We start from the raw sequence: 17,162 nt of genomic DNA, 5'->3' as shown, positions 1-17,162 counted from the left end.
GGATTCTAGTTGTTTTTTAAGGTCTCCTAAGACTGCCTCAACCCATTCTGGTGGAGTTGTTTCTGTTTGTGTATTATTTTCTACTAGTATAAACTCTTGCCTGCTTGTTGAGCGACTACCTCTTACGGGTGCTTTCCTTTGTCTTTGTGGCCCCTTGGTCCTCCCCTGTCGCTTCATTTTTCTCTGATGGATCATTTCGTTACACCCAGAGATTTCTGTCCCCGGGGATTGTGCACAGGGGACATCCTCAGTATCATTAATTGGGTGGGTCACGTTTCCTAACATATTTGGGCTATCTGCAATTGGTGGGTCTCTAGAGGGTGTTAGAATAATTGCATTAAGGTTAGGTGAGGAGGATAAACTCCGTTCCATACGTTCTATTTCCCCCGAGACCTTTTTTAACATTAAATCAATTGCAGTAGGTTTATTTCCTTTTGTTAGGGCAAACTCCTTCGTTGCCGCTCTCGTTTGCTTAGGGGTCTCTCTATTGTGAGTTTTACTCACAACCGAGCGTGTATTGGGATGGTTAGACATTTTTCCTCTTAGGTCTCCAACTTAGTCACTCTTGTACCCACAGAAACAGGTTTAGTTATACTGCATTAATTGGTAATCCCACAATTAACAGGTGACCGCACCGACTTGGTTCTCTAACACCCCTATTCTTCCAGCCGTTAAATTAGTCTAATTGTTTTATAAAGGGCTTCGACAGCAGTTACTTAGTCCAGAACCTCGATGTGTAGTACCTGAGTCAGTTGTTGGAAATCCGATGGGGCCAAGGGGGGTGGCCCGTCCCGTCCCTCGTCATCCCCGGACGGCCACAGACGGCCCGCCCTCTGCCTGGGCTCAGCCCGGAGTCACCCGCGTGCGGCCCGCGACGCGGGAGGAAGGACTCTCTCATGTACGCCTCCCGGCGGAAGCGGAAGCCCAGCTGACAGGCGGCATACCCGCGAAGCAGGGGACGCTGGGGATTGTGGTTTTTCCTGCCCTGCCCCTCTCGGCGGCCGCGAGTGGTCAGCGGCGGCGGGGGCTAGCAGGGTTGAGTGTAGGCCAGGAAATGCAGGAATGGCAAGGTGTTGGCCCCAAACGCTGGTAATGGTGGACCTTCAACTCAATCACTTCATGTATGGACAGAACCTCAATAGGAGGAGTTGTACACTGAGAGAATACTTGTCTAGCACCTTTGGGGCTGGGATCCCAACATCTTCCTAATGTGCTTCCACAACTCCTGAAAAGGCACTCCTTGAATATATTTGTTCTCAGAGTCAATCACTGGGTCCTACTCATCATCAGCCATACTTTTCTGTTTTTTGGCAGAAGACTGAGATAACGCAGCAGCCACAGCATCATCAATCATTGATTGATAGTCTGACATTGAGACCATCATAACCTTCTCCTCTGCTAACGGAGCAGATGCTAAAGTGCTCAGGTCAGGTTCCATTATTCAAATGAAGCCCTACCAAAGGCAGCAGCACTGGTTTAAATAGGCTATTCAGCAACTAATTACCATCATGCGAGGTGGTAAACATGAGTGGTAACCAACATGCACGCCTTTCTGGCGTGTACACGCATGCTACCAGTGAGTTGCAACCATTTCTAAAGCTCATGACATAACCCAGACCTCAGAAAGAGCTTCCACCCCAGTTGTAGAACCTGGACAGGAAGAGCAGGTGAATTGCTGGCAATAAAATTGGACCGCTGCAGCTGGCCCTTTGGGCAGGATGGCGTATCCAAGAACGACTGACTTCGTGATAGTGTGGAAGAGGCCGCTTTAATTAAACAGTTTCACAAGCTTTATACCAATTTTGGCTTTACGCCTTAATTACGAAGCTCAATCTGGCCTAACTATACATTTCAATCTATCACTCCAAATCCTCCTTCCCCCTCCCCTAAGCAACCCTTCCCAACCAAACAAAATCCAATCACAACACTTCTCGCTCAAACTCCCTGCATCCGAACCTTGTGCATTCCATTCATAAACTCCTCCTCCCTACCTCCCTCCTCCTCCCCCATTGAGTCACCCGGCCATTAAGAAACAGTGCCTGCGAAGGAAATATCTCCACAATCAAGGCCCGGCCCTTGAGAATGGACCCAATGTCAAGTCTCGAGGCCGCATGCGCATGGTGGTGTAAGCGCTGCGGCAGCACAGAGACTCGGGACACCAATTTAGCTTTCCGCATGGTCCGGACTGACTCGCCCGGCCACGCCCTCTTTATTTTATAGTCCTCCGTGTGACGTGCTACGCCCGCATGTGCGCACGCTATTGTGCGCGGCTAACTAGACTGCTAACCCGTAGTCTCGAACATTACATTCCTTTCAACCTTTATTTAAACAAAACAAAATATATATAAAAGTCATTGGGTGTATGGTAGTAAAACAAGCATTTGCAATGCAATAGGTCTCGCATTAGGAAAGTTTGAGCTATTGGTCTTGTAAATGACAATTTTTTTATTTATGTGTTGGTTTTGAAAATAGCTAAATTAATAGCTTTGTCATTTACAATGCCAATAGTTATAACTTTCGCAAATGTGACACCTATAGCATTTGTAATGCAACATGTTTTGTATTTACGTGACTTAGATGTATTGATATTACAAATAACAATGGCTTTTCATTTTTTTAAATAATACTTAAATAAAAGTGATTGTAATTTACAATGGCAATACCTTAAACTTTTGTAAATAACATTTGTGAAGATTATGTTCAGTGTATTTTAATGTGACGAAAATCCAAGAACAGAAGTGAAATATTAACATCTTTTTGTGACATTTGTAATAAAGCTTGAACCATTGAGAGAACATATTTGAACCAGTTGTTGTTGAATGGTTGCGCAGATTGATGCTGTGGTGCCCCTGAGTGATACTGTGGTGGTGCTGAGTGATGCTGTTGTGGTGCTGAGTGGTGCTGTGGTGTTGCTGAGTGGTGCTGAGTGGTGCTGTGGAGGTGCTGAGTGATGCTGTGGTGGTTCTGAGTGATGCTGTGGTGGTTCTGAGTGATGCTGTGGTGGTGCTGAGTGATGCTGAGGTGGTGCTGAGTGATGCTGTGGTGGCGCTGAGTGATGCTCTGTGGTGCTGAGTGGTGCTGTGGTAGTGCTGCGTGATACTGGGATGGTGATAATTGATGCTGGGGAGGTGCGGAGTGGTGCTGTGGTGGTGCTGAGTGATGTGCTGCTGAGTGATAATGTGGTGGTGCTGAGTGATAATGTGGTGGTGCTGAATGATAAGTGATAATGTGGTGGTGCTGAGTGGGGCTGCGGTGGTGCTGAGTGATAATGTGGTGGTGCTGAGTGATAATGTGGTGGTGCTGAATGATAATGTGGTGGTGCTGAGTGATGCTGGGGTAGAGTTGAGTGATGATGTGGTGATGCAGAGGGCAGAAAGGCACAACAAGTGCAAATTTCTTTTAAAACCATCCCTATTTATACGTTTCCCCTGGCACCCTTGGCTGTGTGTGTGTGCGCGCAGTGCCGGTGTGTGTGAATTTCCAGTGTGTGTGTGAAGTGCCTGTGTGTGTGAGCAGTGCCTGTGTGTGTGAGCAGTGCCTGTGTGTGTGAGCAGCATCTGTGTGTGTGAGCAGCGTCTGTGTGTGTGAGCAGCGTCTGTGTGTGTGAGCAGCGTCTGTGATTGTGTGAGCAGTGTCGGTGTGTGTGTGTGTGAAGAGTGCTTGTGTGTTAACAGCGCCTGTGTGTGTGAGCAGCCTGTGTGTCTGAGAGCATTGTGTGTGTGACAGTAACTTGTGTGTGTGAGGGCAGTGTGTGTCAATGCAACGGGGCTCATGTTATCGACCTCAGAAGCATGAAAAGTGTGTGTCTTGGAACGTCTTGGGGCAGCTTGTGTTACAAGCTTGCTTTGAAGACGGTCATGCAGCGCTGGGAGTGGAGCAGATGGTCCTGTTTATGACCTGCAGAGCGCGTGTTAAGTGGGCGCGGATGAAGTGACTGGGGGTGAAGGGGTGTGCAGCCTGGTGTGCTGAAGCCTGGCAGCAGAGGTGGCGCGCGCACACAAAGTGGCTAAGTGGCTGGTGGCAAATGGACGCACATCAAAATAGCCGCAAAAGTAGCATGCAAGCAGAGGGCTTTTGTTATTTATTTATTTCCTCCCAGATGAATAATTAAAAACGCAAACAATTAGAGTTGCCGGATATTGGGCTGCAGGACAAGAACTTAGTTAAGCGATTGCAGAAGCTCATGGACCGTGTGTTGTCCCTTAATAATGTACACACTGTCATTCTACGGGGCTAACCTTCCTCAGAGGGCAGCCCAAAGACCGGAGGAGTACAGCTTATAAATCAAGCAGCACTTGACGATTTTATGTCACTTCCTGAAGAATGACATTCAATAAATAAAATAAGCACCTTAATGAGTCATAGCAGAAAAAGTCACCTCACTTGATATGCTTCTTCTGAATATGGACAGACATATGACGAAATCTAACGGTGAGATACAAGATCCTGTCAAAGAGGGTGCCCTTTTTAGAATGTCAGTGGCAACACTGGTGGATGGAGGGAACGCATGAGGGGAATTCTGTAACTGCGTAGTGGCAGCGCAGCTAATTTTATGTCCAGGTCAAATCCTTTAAAGACCAAAGCACATACATCAAACAATCGACTCCTTGGATTGCCTGCACAGAATGCAGACACTGCAACCAATGCTTAAATCAGAAAATGACTGAAGAAGGAGGTGCTCATGAAGGATTGCTTGAGCAGAATTACTGTGAGTAGAGCTACCCGCTGAAAACGAGGAAAGCAAAGGGAAATACAGAACTTAGTAGCACCAGCACAGACACTGGGTGCACTTGAAGCACAAGAGCACATTCTGAAGGTCGCAGCTACAATTGTAATGCCTCAATTAGAAGGCTGCTGAAAATAATGATTTTCTGCAACTACTAAGGGCCCGATTCACAGAATGAACTTAAGACTCAATCCTAAACTTACTACTGTTTTGGTATTCACAGATTGCACTTACTACTTTTGGTATTCACAGAATGAACTTACTACTTTTGGTATTCACAGAAGGCACTTACTCATTTCGGTATTCACAGAAGTTAGGACTCCTAACTTTAGGACTCCTAAATGCCTTCTGTGAATACCGAAAGTCTTAAAATTAGGATTTTTCTCAATTTAGTAGTAATTTTCACGGTCGCCTCTAATTTTTCAAAATGTATAAAAAATCTTTCTTCTCTTCCAAAAGCTACATCCTTTAATTTTCCTATCAGCTTCTTCTGTAATATGTAATGAATATGATTCATAATCTCTTTGAAGCGGCATGATGGAATAATAAAGATTGCCACTTGTTGTGCTTGTTGACGGTGAGATCGCCTCACGTTCTGCAAGCATGGCACATGTTGAGGCCTGAAGGAGCAGCACCAGAGCGCTGTGCATGGGAAAGATAGAACATTAAAAAGAAAATAGATAGTGCTTGTGATTGAAAAGGTACGGAAACTGATGGGAATTATTTAAATAGAAATACACCCTTCGAAAATAAGGAACTGAAAGAAAAAAAGAAAGAAGTGGGCAATAGAAGGACACATGAATACCAGAGAGAGAGGTAGAGTAATGGATAATTATGAAAGAAAGTCAAAGTGAGACCGCAAGCAAGAAACAAAGCAAAAATTGAAGTTGGTAGAGAGATAACACTATTGGCGATTTGTTGAAACGCAGCAGAAGTGGTATATGCTGTACAGAAAACAGGAGAAAGATAACCATTATGAAAGAGAATGGAAAGAACAATAGAAAGTGTGCACAGAAGACCAGAGCGGGAATGGTGAGAGGGAGGAACAGAAAAGGGAGAGAAAGAAGTCTGAGAACAAGAACAGAGAATATGACACTCACTGAACTAACTTTTAGTTTTGAAAACAGTCTAGCCCCTCTAAAGGACTGCTTTGAAGATAGTGTTGGCATTCAATGAATTACACAGCAGAGATGGAGTTTGGCTGTCCATTAAAGGCCGTCATGCCTGCACTTACAGTCCTTGCACATGCTGTCGTAAAAGTACTTCTGTCTCATACATATTAATGAGGCAGAACGTTTCACGACGCCCTGTAAATAGGCATTTTGCAGTGTGACAAATGAGTAAATTACAGCCTGATTCATCAACGGGCCGTTTTGCGAGCCCCTAATAGCGAATCATAGCGATTCGCTATTAAGGACTTGCAAAACGGTAATCATGTAGGAATCGCATAATAAAATGCGATTCCTACTGATTCCTTATTTGCGAGTAGCAAATTGCTAATCGCAAATAAGGAATAACTCGCCATTCATTCCTATGGGCCAAAAGGCCCATAGGAATGAATGGGGAGTATTCCTTATTTGCGATTAGCAATTAGCTAATCGCAAATAAGATTGCGATTTGAAGGGTGCCAGGGGTGTCCACAGGACACCCTGTAGCACCCCTCAAATGAAATTTCACACAGGTGTTGCACACACACATGTCCAAAGGACATGTGTGTTTAACATGCAACTCAGAAAAATGCATTTAAATGCATTTTTCTGAGTTTTCGCTATTTACCGCGAGGTCTGACCTCACGGTAAATTGTGGCAAGAAATTGCGAATTCGCAAATTTAAATTGGATGCTGAATTGCATTTAAGGAATCTCTAATAGAGATTCCTTAAATGTAATTCCTCGCACATTTGCGACATCGCAATTAGCGATTTTTGCATTTGGGATGCTGAATCCCAAATGCAAAAATCGCTCTCGCAAAGGGCCGGATTCTCAGAATCTGGCCCTTTGCGAGCGCAAAAAAGCTTGATGAATCAGGCGGTTAGTCACAGCGCAAAGTTACATTTCGGTCGCTATGTAGCTCGCGTGTAAAACATGCCAACTGCTTTGAGGCCTTACTTTGGTGCATCGGACCCTGTTTTCGGTGTATTTCCCAACATTATGCGTTTGCGCGCTGAAACGATACTGCAGATTCACGGAATTCATTCCAGGAAGAGAGCCCCTGAAATACGTATTTAGGTCCGGCATATATTGATTATCTAACTATACTGACTTTGCGGCTCCCAAAAACGGAGGTGAAGATGTGGATTTTAAATGTATTTTTACAAGTTTAGAAAGATGCTCCTTTCCTAGCAATCTAAAATGTGAGCGGTGATTGTTCATTCTTAGGTAGGTTGTTAAATGCACATTCATACAGTGTTGGAACGCCATCTAGAGGCAGTATCGAGCAATTTAGAAGAACTTCTAATGGAGGTATTCAGAGACGTGACGTGGCATAATCTATATTTTATTTCTTGCTGTATTTGGAGAACAAGTTCAACAAAACCACAAGAAAAATTACGTACTGACATTACACTAAAACTGAAGACATGTAGAAGCGGTAATAAAACGTTATTGGAAAGGCCAGTAGTTATATTTATCAAATGGAAATGGCAGTCTCTCCTTTTGAATTACGGGTTTTTTCATTATCCCCAAAAATAATTTCCAATTAAACATGCTTGTGGCAACAACGAGTCTAATAGGGGCAGAAAGGCAAAAAAAAAAAAACCACGGCCTCGAAACGAAAGTAAATAAACGTGGCCGGGAAATGAAAGCCTTTGATGCAGCAGGGGGTTGAGCGGATCCATTTGAAGTGAAGCTGCTGGGGAAGCAACAGATGGCTGGCTTTGATGTGGTGATGCCAGGCAGGCAGGCGGATAGAAGCTCGTGCACGAGACATGCACTCGTGGAAAACCAAATTTTTTGAGAGCTTAGTTTAGCTCTTAGTTTAGCCCCAATAGGTTTCGAGTTATAAATAACTCGACCTAAAAACAATACTGGGCCATCCGGCCTGTTAACAGTCTGGTGGATGGGAAGTCTGTGATTAGCCTACGGCAAAGTCCGCCAGTTGTGAAGACGGGGCCGAATGTCTTCTCAGCCCGTATCCCGCTGCTTCTCTGTGGGGAAGTACCCTCCGTGGGGTCTCTTGAGGTGGTTCTTCTGGCAGACCAGGGATCATCTGGGGACCGGGGGCTGCTGATTCTCGGCGTCTCAGTGGCAGAGGGGCTCGCCACCGAGTCCTCGCACAGGGGGTCATTCTCACCTCCACTTGGACTGATTGGTCCCTCCGTTTGACTGGGTGGTTCTTGCTCTGGTTCCTGGCCTTGGGGAACTGGGGAAGTGGGGGAAGCTTTCTTGAAGAATGAGTCGGGCCATCACTATGGTGCCTGTGCGGCGCACGACTGTCCATGGTCGAGGTTCAAATGGGAGTCTGAATTTGCTCCCTGGATATCTGTCCTTCACGTATACCTGATCTCTTTCTCGGATTGACGGTTCTTTGACCCTGCGTCGGAAGCTAGCATAGTCATTTGACCGTCTTCGGTTGGATAGAGTCTTTCGTGAGTCTGCGCTGTTCCGGGTCCAGGTATGGTGGTTGGGAAGTGTGTCTCTGACTATCCTCCCCATCGCAGAGGGGCCTGGGGCTGCTTCCGTTGTGGTGTGAGCCGATAATCCCTCAGGAAGGTGTAGATTGCTCTTTCCAAGGGGGTCTCCTCTGGATGGGCGATTCGGATGACTTTGTTTAGAGTGCGCATGAACCTCTCTACCTCCCCGTTGGCTTGAGGCCAGCGGGGGTCACTTTCCGGTGATGGATTCCCCCCTCCTTGAGGTAGTCTGCAAATTCTTGTCCATGAAATGGCGGTCCGTTGTCCGTCTTGACCCACTCGAAGATGCCATTCGTGGGATTGCTTTCTCAAACTTTGCAATGACTTCCTTGGCAGTGAGAGTTGCCACAATTTATACCTCCGGGTATTTGGTGAAGTCGTCCATGATGACGAGCATGTATCTTCCATCTGGAAGGTGTCCGAAGTCTGCACTGACGCGTTCCCACGGTCTCTGCGGGTTGTCTTCGGTGAGGACCGGGGATGGACGTTCAGGTTGCCCCGCGGCTTGGCACCATTGGCACTCTCTGACGGCTAGTTCCACTCTTGGTCTTCACTATCCCCTGATGTCCACGGTGAGCTAACTCAATTGCTTGCTGGGTTAGGCTTTTAGGCATCACAATCCGTGGTCCTCTCAATAGGCACCCTTGGCTGTTGACTGACAGTTCTTCTTTCACCTTCAGAAATGTTTCTAAGGAGCTTCTTGCCTGCGGCGTCCTTTTGCTTAGTGACGCTTGAATGGCTCTCCAGTCGTTAGCTTGGAGGGCGTTCATCACCAGTTGGAGGACTTCATGGCTGCGGGTTGCTTCGATGATCATATCCATGCTCATCGGTAGGGGTCTTGATCTTTCCAGCACGACTTTCACATATTCCTCAGTTTCCTCTGCATCCTCCTTTTCTCCGCTGGTTGCAACTCGGGGATGCCTCGAGAGGTAATCCGCTGGGTTTGTCGCTCCTGGCTTGTATTCTAATTTGTAGTCGTATTCTTGGAGCTATAGGATCCATTTCTCTATTCGGGGTGGCGGTTTGGACACCGACCCTCGGAATAGTGGGATCAGAGGCTTGTGGTCTGTGGAAACGGTAAACGGGTGTCCGTAGACGTAGACATGGAAATGTCCGAAGGCCCAATGGGTCGCAATCGCCTCTCTCTCTATCTGAGAGTATCATTGTTCCGTTTCGGTTAAGGACCGACAGGCGTAGGCAATGGGTGCCCAGTCATCTTCTCCTTGCTGCTGTGTCAGCATGGCTCCTAGGCCGTAAGGGCTGGCATCCACGGCTATGTTGGTAGGCTTCGCCGGGTGAAAGTATGATAGGGTCTTGTCGGCCGACAGCGCGGCCTTGGTGTTTCGGAAGGCGGTGTCCTGTACTTCTCCCCACTGCCAGGGGGTGGTGGACTTGGTGAGTTCCTGGAGGGGCCTGGTGAGGTTGGATAGGTCCGTGATAAATCTTCCGCAGAAGTTCACCATGCCCAGGAAGCTTCGTAACTCCGACATGTTGGAAAGGGCTGGAGTTGCTTGCACATCTCTCACCTTGTCCGGGTCGGGGGCGATTCCTTGGTCCGAGAAGGTGTAGCCCAAAAAACTGATCTTGTTTTGGAGGAATTGGCATTTCTCGCAATGCAGGGTCAGGCCTGAGTCCTTGATTCTCCGCAGCACGCCTCTCAGCCTTTGATGGTGTTCTTCGACGGAGTTCCCGTATATGAGCAGATCATCGCTGACGTTCAGGACCCCTGGGAGACCACTTAGGACTTCTCGGATGGTGTTCTAGAAGACTTCCGCCGCGCTGGAGATGCCGGAGTTGGGGCGCCGATACCGTCTGAGGCCTACGTGGGTGGAGAAAGTGGTTATGTAGCGGGAGTCCGGGTGAAGGGGCAGCTGGTGATAGCCCCATCGAAGATCCATCTTTGAGAACCACTTTGCTCTGTTCAATTCTCCTAGAATGTCATCAATGGTGGGGGTTAAGTGCCGTTCCCTCTTGACCACTGCGTTGGGTAGGCGCATGTCCACACAGATGCGGACCTGGCCTGGTTGCTTGGGCTTGCGGGCCACCACGATTGGAGACACCCACGGGGTGGGACCACTAACTTATTCAATGATACCCTGTCGTTCGAGGGCTTCTAGTTCTTCCTCCACTTTCTTCCTTAAGTGGAATGCTATTCTTCGATGCCTGAGAGCGACAGGTTGAATTGATTGATCAATATGGAGTGACACCTCCTTCCCTTTGTGGCATCCAATTTCGGAGCGTGTCTTCGAACTCTTCTAGTATCGTGTCAAGCTCCTCTTCTAATGCTGCCATTGCAAATGATATTAGTTGGAGTTCTTCGGCTGCCTGCCCACTGATGAGCATGCCACTGCCTTCTTTGGTGACGTAGACAGTCGTTGGGACTTTCCGGTCTTTGTGTTGTAGTTACGTTTGGAAGCACCCGATTAGCGGAATTGGGGTCTACTGTCCGTATGCGAACACCCGGATCTTTGCCGTTTTCAAAGTTGGTTTCTCTCGCAGTTGGTTATATAGGTTTGCCTCCATGAGCTCAATCGAGGCTCCAGTGTCTATCATGGCTCTTACTTCCTGTTGGTGTATTCTTATGTGGCACTTTGGGAGGCGCCTCTTCCTCCTCTGCGGCTGGTCAATGGCGAGCACGTAGTGGACTGGGTAGTCGTTGAAGTCATCGTCCATGTCTTCACTGTCTGGGCTCTCTCTGATGGCTGCCTCATTCTTCGACTTCGTGGATCTGCATACTGCTGCGAAGTGGTTCATCCGTCCACACGAGCTGCATCTTTTCCCGCACGCTGGGCAGTCTTGAGCGCGGTGGGGCATGCCTCCGCAGTATCCAGATTCCTTGCGCTTTTCCTGCAGCTTCTTTCCTCCGACTTGGCATGCTTTCAGCCGGATGACATTGACTTGTTCAGTCGTGTTGACCTGTTCTGCTTTGACCGGCCAATGGAGAGCTGCCTCCATGTGTGACGCTCTCGCTTGCGACAGCTCTTTGGAGCGTCCTAACTTCAGGATTTCTGCTAGCGGTTTTCGGTCTTCTTGAAGAATCTTCACTCTCAGGTTTGACGAGTAGCGCCCTTGTATAATTTGGCCTCGTATCTCCTCTCGCTCATCACGAAACCCACAGGTACTGGTGAGTTCTTTAAGCCTGCCACGGAACGCATCAAGCGATTCTTCTGCCTCCTGTCTAGCTTGCCTGAATATGAACCGTTCATAATCTTTGCTGGCCATTGGTTCGAAATGTGCGTTGAGCGCATTGAGGAGCGTGACGTAGGTGTGTGGCGTTGCTTCCACTAGGGTCTTGTAAATCCTGTGGATGTCTTTCCCTCCCAGGTGAAGGAGTAGCGCCCTGCGACGTTCCCTCGCCGTGCCCGCACCTTCAAAGTAGAACTGCAGGCGTTCCGTCCAGTCCTTCCAGCGTGGCGCCAGGAATGCAGGGGCGCCGTCCACTACAAATGGCTCTATGGGGGGGATGGCCGCCATGTTGGCACGTGGAGCGGCCTAGCGATGTAGGCACGTGGAGCGGCCCAGCCAGGGGCTAGGGGCGGTATTGCCGCAGTTCCTGCTTGTCGCGGTTCCACTGTGGCCCAGCCTCGCTGATGGGCAACCTTGCCGTGTGTGTGCAACCGGGCCGGCGATTCTAGGGCCTCACGCCCTGGAAATGACTAGCTTCTGTGGTTGTTTCCTGACCGTGGTCCTCAGCTACTGGTCGCAACCCTGCGGGCGGCACTCTTACCGCAGCACGCTGGGTCGGGGCTCCAACTCCGCCACTCGGGGCACACCACGCCTGTCAGCGGCCTTCTTGGTCCACGGCACCATCCGCAGGGATCACTGTCCGCGATCGCCGTCGTCAGCCGGCTCCGGGCTCGGGCGGGCTGCTTGGTCCGGGCCTGCAGCGCATGGGGATCGGGCCGCCGGTTGAGCGTTGTCGCACCTCCGGAGGGCAGACGGGGTGTAGCGGACGGGGCACAGCATGGGTCCTAGATCCTCGTCGCCATTGTCAAGTCTCGAGGTCGTATGCGCATGGTGGTGTAAGCGCTGCGACAGCACAGAGACTCGGGACACCAATTTAGCTTTCCGCGTGGTCCGGACTGACTTGCCCGGCCACGCCATCTTTATTTTATAGTCCTCCGCGTGACGTGCTACACCCACGTGTGCGCACGCTTGTGTCCGCGGCTAACTAGACTGCTAACCCGCAGTCTCGAACATTACACCCAAGTAGCATAGGAAACCTACTGGGCTGCTCAACTTTAGAGAATCATCTTTCACCAGTAACACCATGGGTACGTGTTCAGCAATATATTTTCCTTCTTTTCCACTTCTCTGCAGCCCCGCTCTAAAACATTATGACAATACTTTTGCAAAGCACTTAGAAGCAGCTACTCTGGCATGCAGAGGTCAGTTAAAATGTTGTATGCATTAAAATAGGTATATACTGTATGAAGTCATCATTTTGGACTTACTGCTAATTGTCCTTTCTTCTGGAGAACTGTGTTCGAAAATGCATTTTGCAGCAACCTTTTTTGCAGTCGCTGCGGCTTCTTTGCTCCACACCTGCAGTAAAAGTTAAAACATATTATGTTGCTTGTCTGTAAAAGTGTTTTTTTCTTTCTGCATCATATTTTTTGCAGTCGGAATATTGAAACTAAATTCCACATATGTTATATACCAGTAGTGGGTAAAGGATTGCTTGGAAATCTCAAATCCAGATTACAGTGGTACTGATGGATTTTGAAAGCTGGTTCGATGTAACCAAAGAAGAACGGAGAAGAAAGAACGCCCGAATACAGGGGGATCTTGATCCTGGTACAATTTTATTTCATAACAGTGCACATTTTCAATCTCACCTCATGTCTACCATCATAACACATCACACAACTAAAGTGACGAGATTCCTAAAGCGAGATCTGGGACAGATCACAGACACAGAGAAGGGACTACAACGAAACTGCCAAAGTTAAATCGTCACGAAAGAAGAGATACAATTTACTTCAATGGTAAATTATGAACTGTCTATTGAAAAATTAGTCAACATTGCATTTTGTAACTAGCATATCTTGGACACATGTGTGTAGAGATCAGATAACACTGATTATTAGTGTAAAAGGTGCCGTCAATCGTAACATCACCAATGTACATCTTAAACTTAAAATGGCCCTCATAACTTCAATTTGGACCCTACTTTTAGTCACTCACAAAATGACAAGTTCGATTCTGTGACAATCTAAAATATTTTGCAGCACATATACGAGTAGATGTTTGTTTTGATTATTTATTGACCAGCATAGGAGTAAGGTGATTTAGAAACAATGGTATTAAAGGTTTTTCTGCTAATATCTGAACTCTGGCCCAAATTGAGATAAGCAAGCGTGCAAAAGAAAGGTAGAAGAATGTCACAGCCTTAAATTACAGTTCCTATATACTAATACCATTCATTTGTATACACAATGACAAATTAAGGTATCATTCTGGCTACCTCCCAATTACTGTGAAGGAAGACTATGTGCCTGTTAGGAAAATACCAAAAACGGATGCTCTAGAAATCTAGTAATCTAGAGAGGTACCACATATCTACCCACAAGTAGATAAGAACACAAGGGATGCTAATTCAATAACTTGTGTATTCTCGGTTTCGAGTCCATCATTTAAATGTGTGCTGTAAATATAAGCAATGTACGAAGAACAGATGCATTGTACAATAATGTACACTACCTCGCAGTGCTTAATTTGTAATAGAATAAGTGCCAGGTTCTTAGGTATTGCTGATAAACCCACTGCTGGCACTACTGAATGTCAGTGTGCCAGATATCAAGGTTGCGTAGTCTTGATTCCACTTCATGCCTCTTTAGTCCACCACAAAACACTCCACACCTCTTTATCTAACACTTGAAGGTTGGTCCCCATAAACGAGTGCTGGCGGGTGCCACCTACAACCACATGCTCAAATTCAGCACTGACTACTAATATATCTGCATTCACTAAATAATGTGTCTATAATACACCTGTGAAGGCATTTAGACCTGGATTTGCATAATTTACAGAAAATAAGCAGGAATTGCTCACTGGTAATTAGCAGTACTCACTACAATTTAGCTCTGTCCCATAAGGAGATGATGATAAGGGTAGATTTCCATGATTCTCAGATGGTTTAGGTAGTAGGTTTCATACCAGCGAGAACAATTAAAATATGTAAACTCAAACTAAGAAGCAACCCGCAAGACATGGTAGGAGGACCACTTTAATACACCGATTAAAACATATGTAAATGTAAAATGTAATTTGATACTTGTATAGCGCACTACTCACCCGCAAGGGTCTCAAGGCGCTTGGACGAATACCGCTGTGGAGCCCATCCTGGCTTTCCCTGTGAGGCGTCCACTCCTGGGCACCCCCAAGGTGGAGGCCAGGCATCCTGAGCGTTGTAGGGGCCGTTGTGGAGAATAAGCAAGCTATTGCCCAGAGTTTCAGAGTGGGACTCCATGATTGGAATAGGCACCGAGGCAAGAATGATCAGGTCTGTGGAATTTTGAGCCCAAGACCCGCTGAGGCAGGGGATTGAACCCTGGTCCCGGGCTAGACCTCTGCATCAGGGTCCGCCGCTCTAACCATTGAGCCACACTTCTCCATATGATCCAAGATGAAGAAACTAATTAACTTGTCACTACTTACAACAGAGACAAACAAAACAGTGCTAGTTAGTCTGGGGATCCCTCCAGGGCTGGGGTGAACTAAGGTCAATCATGAGCTGCTGCAAGATGGCCATCTGGAGTAGGCTGATCTACACATGTCCTGATGGCATAGACACACCTAGATCCTATGATGGCAACACATGGGTTACCATTAGAACCACCAACACTGTGAGTATGTGAGGGCCCCTAGACAGTCCCCTTCCATTGCCAGAATTTAGTGATGCACCATATGTTATGTTATGTTATGTTATGGCGGCGCTTACCTAGAGAGAAAGAGGTGGGCCAGACCGGAGCCATTAAAAATTCAAAACAGAAAAGGTTTAAATTGTTTTCTAAAAGCAGTATAAGAGAGACATTCACACTGTGCAATAGGGAGTTGGTTCCAGTACCTTGGCCTTACCTCCCGTGCGATTGAGACGTATTTGAGGGACTTTTAAGAGTGCTAAAGAATTAGATCTGAGATTACGACCAGATACCTGTTTAATGAATTTCTTTTGGAGGTAGAGGGTACATTTGCCATTTAATGCGTTAAATGTGAGACAGCAGATTTTAAAGTTGGAACGCTTCTTCACAGGTAACCAGTGTAATTCTCTCAACAGAGGGCCTGATGGAGAGCCTGGAGGACAGTTTAAGATCATTCTTGCTGCGGTATTTTGAATCATCTGCAATTTAGCCAGGAACGTCTCACCAACTTCGGCTAACAATGCATTCCCATAATCCAGGCGGCTGATCACCATCACCTGGACCAGGGTTCTGCGATGTTTAACGGGCAGATAAGGCAATATCCTACGTAGTAGACATAAACTGTAATAGCAGGAGCTGGTAGTGGCAGAGATATGATCTTTCATAGACAGTTTCTGGTCCAGTTTTAAACCAAGGTTTTTCACCGATTGAGCGGGAGTGGGGGCATATCCGCTGAGATTCGAGTTCGCTCAACTTCTATTTTGGGGCCGATTGGGAATATCAACTGAGTATCATCAACATAGGAGAATATTTCCAGCCCTAGTGGTTCTACAATTTTTGCTAAACGGGCCATGTATACATTAAATAATGCTGGACTTAAATGGGAGCCCTGAGGAACGCCCTTGTCGAGCCGGGATTCTGAGAATATGACCCCTCTTACAGGTGGGGCCAAAGTGATAATGGTCTCAGAGAGGGAGTCATACAAGTCCATTAAATGTGTTTTACTCTAATAAATGATAAGGATGGACAGGACATTCCCACAATGACCCATCCATCCTGTAGTGTCCGTATTGATCTACATAACACTGATCTTTATGCTTCTACAGCCAGGAGAATACCCTTGTGATGCCACTGTTGCAAGAAGATCAGTCACCTCGGAGACTACTGTGATCAGAAGAAGGAAAGGGAAGCACAGCTTGAGTGTCGCCTTTGTAGATGCACTCAGGGAAGGATGCTAAAGACCAGTATGGATGTTTCCCTCTGAGAGTGCACTTATGTAGTAGACAATATCGCCACAGAGTTTACAGAGCCATCCAGTCCTGTTCTCTGCATAAAAAGAACTACTGGTCACATCTACATCTGAAAGAGAGCAACGCCCTAGTCCAGGAGCTTATTTCAAAGATGGAGATTCAGAGTGAAAAAGACTAAAGTGAATGAGCGTCTGTGCAAGAGCAGAATGACTCTTACACTTCTGGAGAACCACGTCTTAAGGAGTTAATCAGGAGAATCACTTTGGGTGACAGAATGTTGGGAGGCAGCAGTTGCATTGCCTTTGAGTCACAAGAAGTCACAGAGTCTCAATCAGAAAGTAAAGTAAGTCCAAACCATCCATCCTCTAGACACCCAATTAAGGGGCGGACAGTCAGTCAGTCAAAAAAAAACTTTATTTGACAGCCAAGCGCCATAAAAGCACAATTCATTGAAGGACAGTCATTGGATGCTGGGGCGGAGCTGCCAACCACCCCTTCCATGTCTATCTTAACACTTTCAACCAACATCTGATGCCAGCATTCAGCCCAGTCATCTAATGTAAGCCATAGAGCTAGTAGGCTGTGCACTATATAATCGGCAATAAAATTAGGGGAAAGTGAAATTAGAATCACCAGAACTCCAAGTGGTTTTTCATAGAAACCTGTGATTTGTTGATGGCGTCACATATCAAA

General features: G+C 46.9%; 1 protein-coding gene across 3 annotated transcripts in view; it reads right to left on the bottom strand.

Annotated features, from left to right (window-relative positions):
• The window catches only part of LOC147709479 (cysteine-rich secretory protein 2-like), a 190,299-nt gene that overhangs the window by 108,994 nt on the left and 64,143 nt on the right, over nt 1-17,162 (bottom strand). For all 3 annotated transcript variants that reach the window (XR_015296696.1, XM_086928038.1, XM_086928039.1), the window contains exon 4: nt 12,811-12,901. Coding sequence is in view for 2 of the 3 variants with exons in the window: in XM_086928038.1 (XP_086784164.1) it covers nt 12,811-12,901 (91 nt within the window). In the remaining variant the exon portion in view is untranslated. The remainder of the gene's footprint in view (nt 1-12,810; nt 12,902-17,162) is intronic.

Source organism: Lissotriton vulgaris, chromosome 6, assembly GCF_964263255.1.
Source record: "Lissotriton vulgaris chromosome 6, aLisVul1.2, whole genome shotgun sequence".
Classification (NCBI taxonomy): Eukaryota; Metazoa; Chordata; class Amphibia; order Caudata; family Salamandridae; genus Lissotriton; species Lissotriton vulgaris.
Note: the sequence above shows the minus strand (reverse complement) of the source record. Positions and strands in the feature narration are given on the sequence as shown.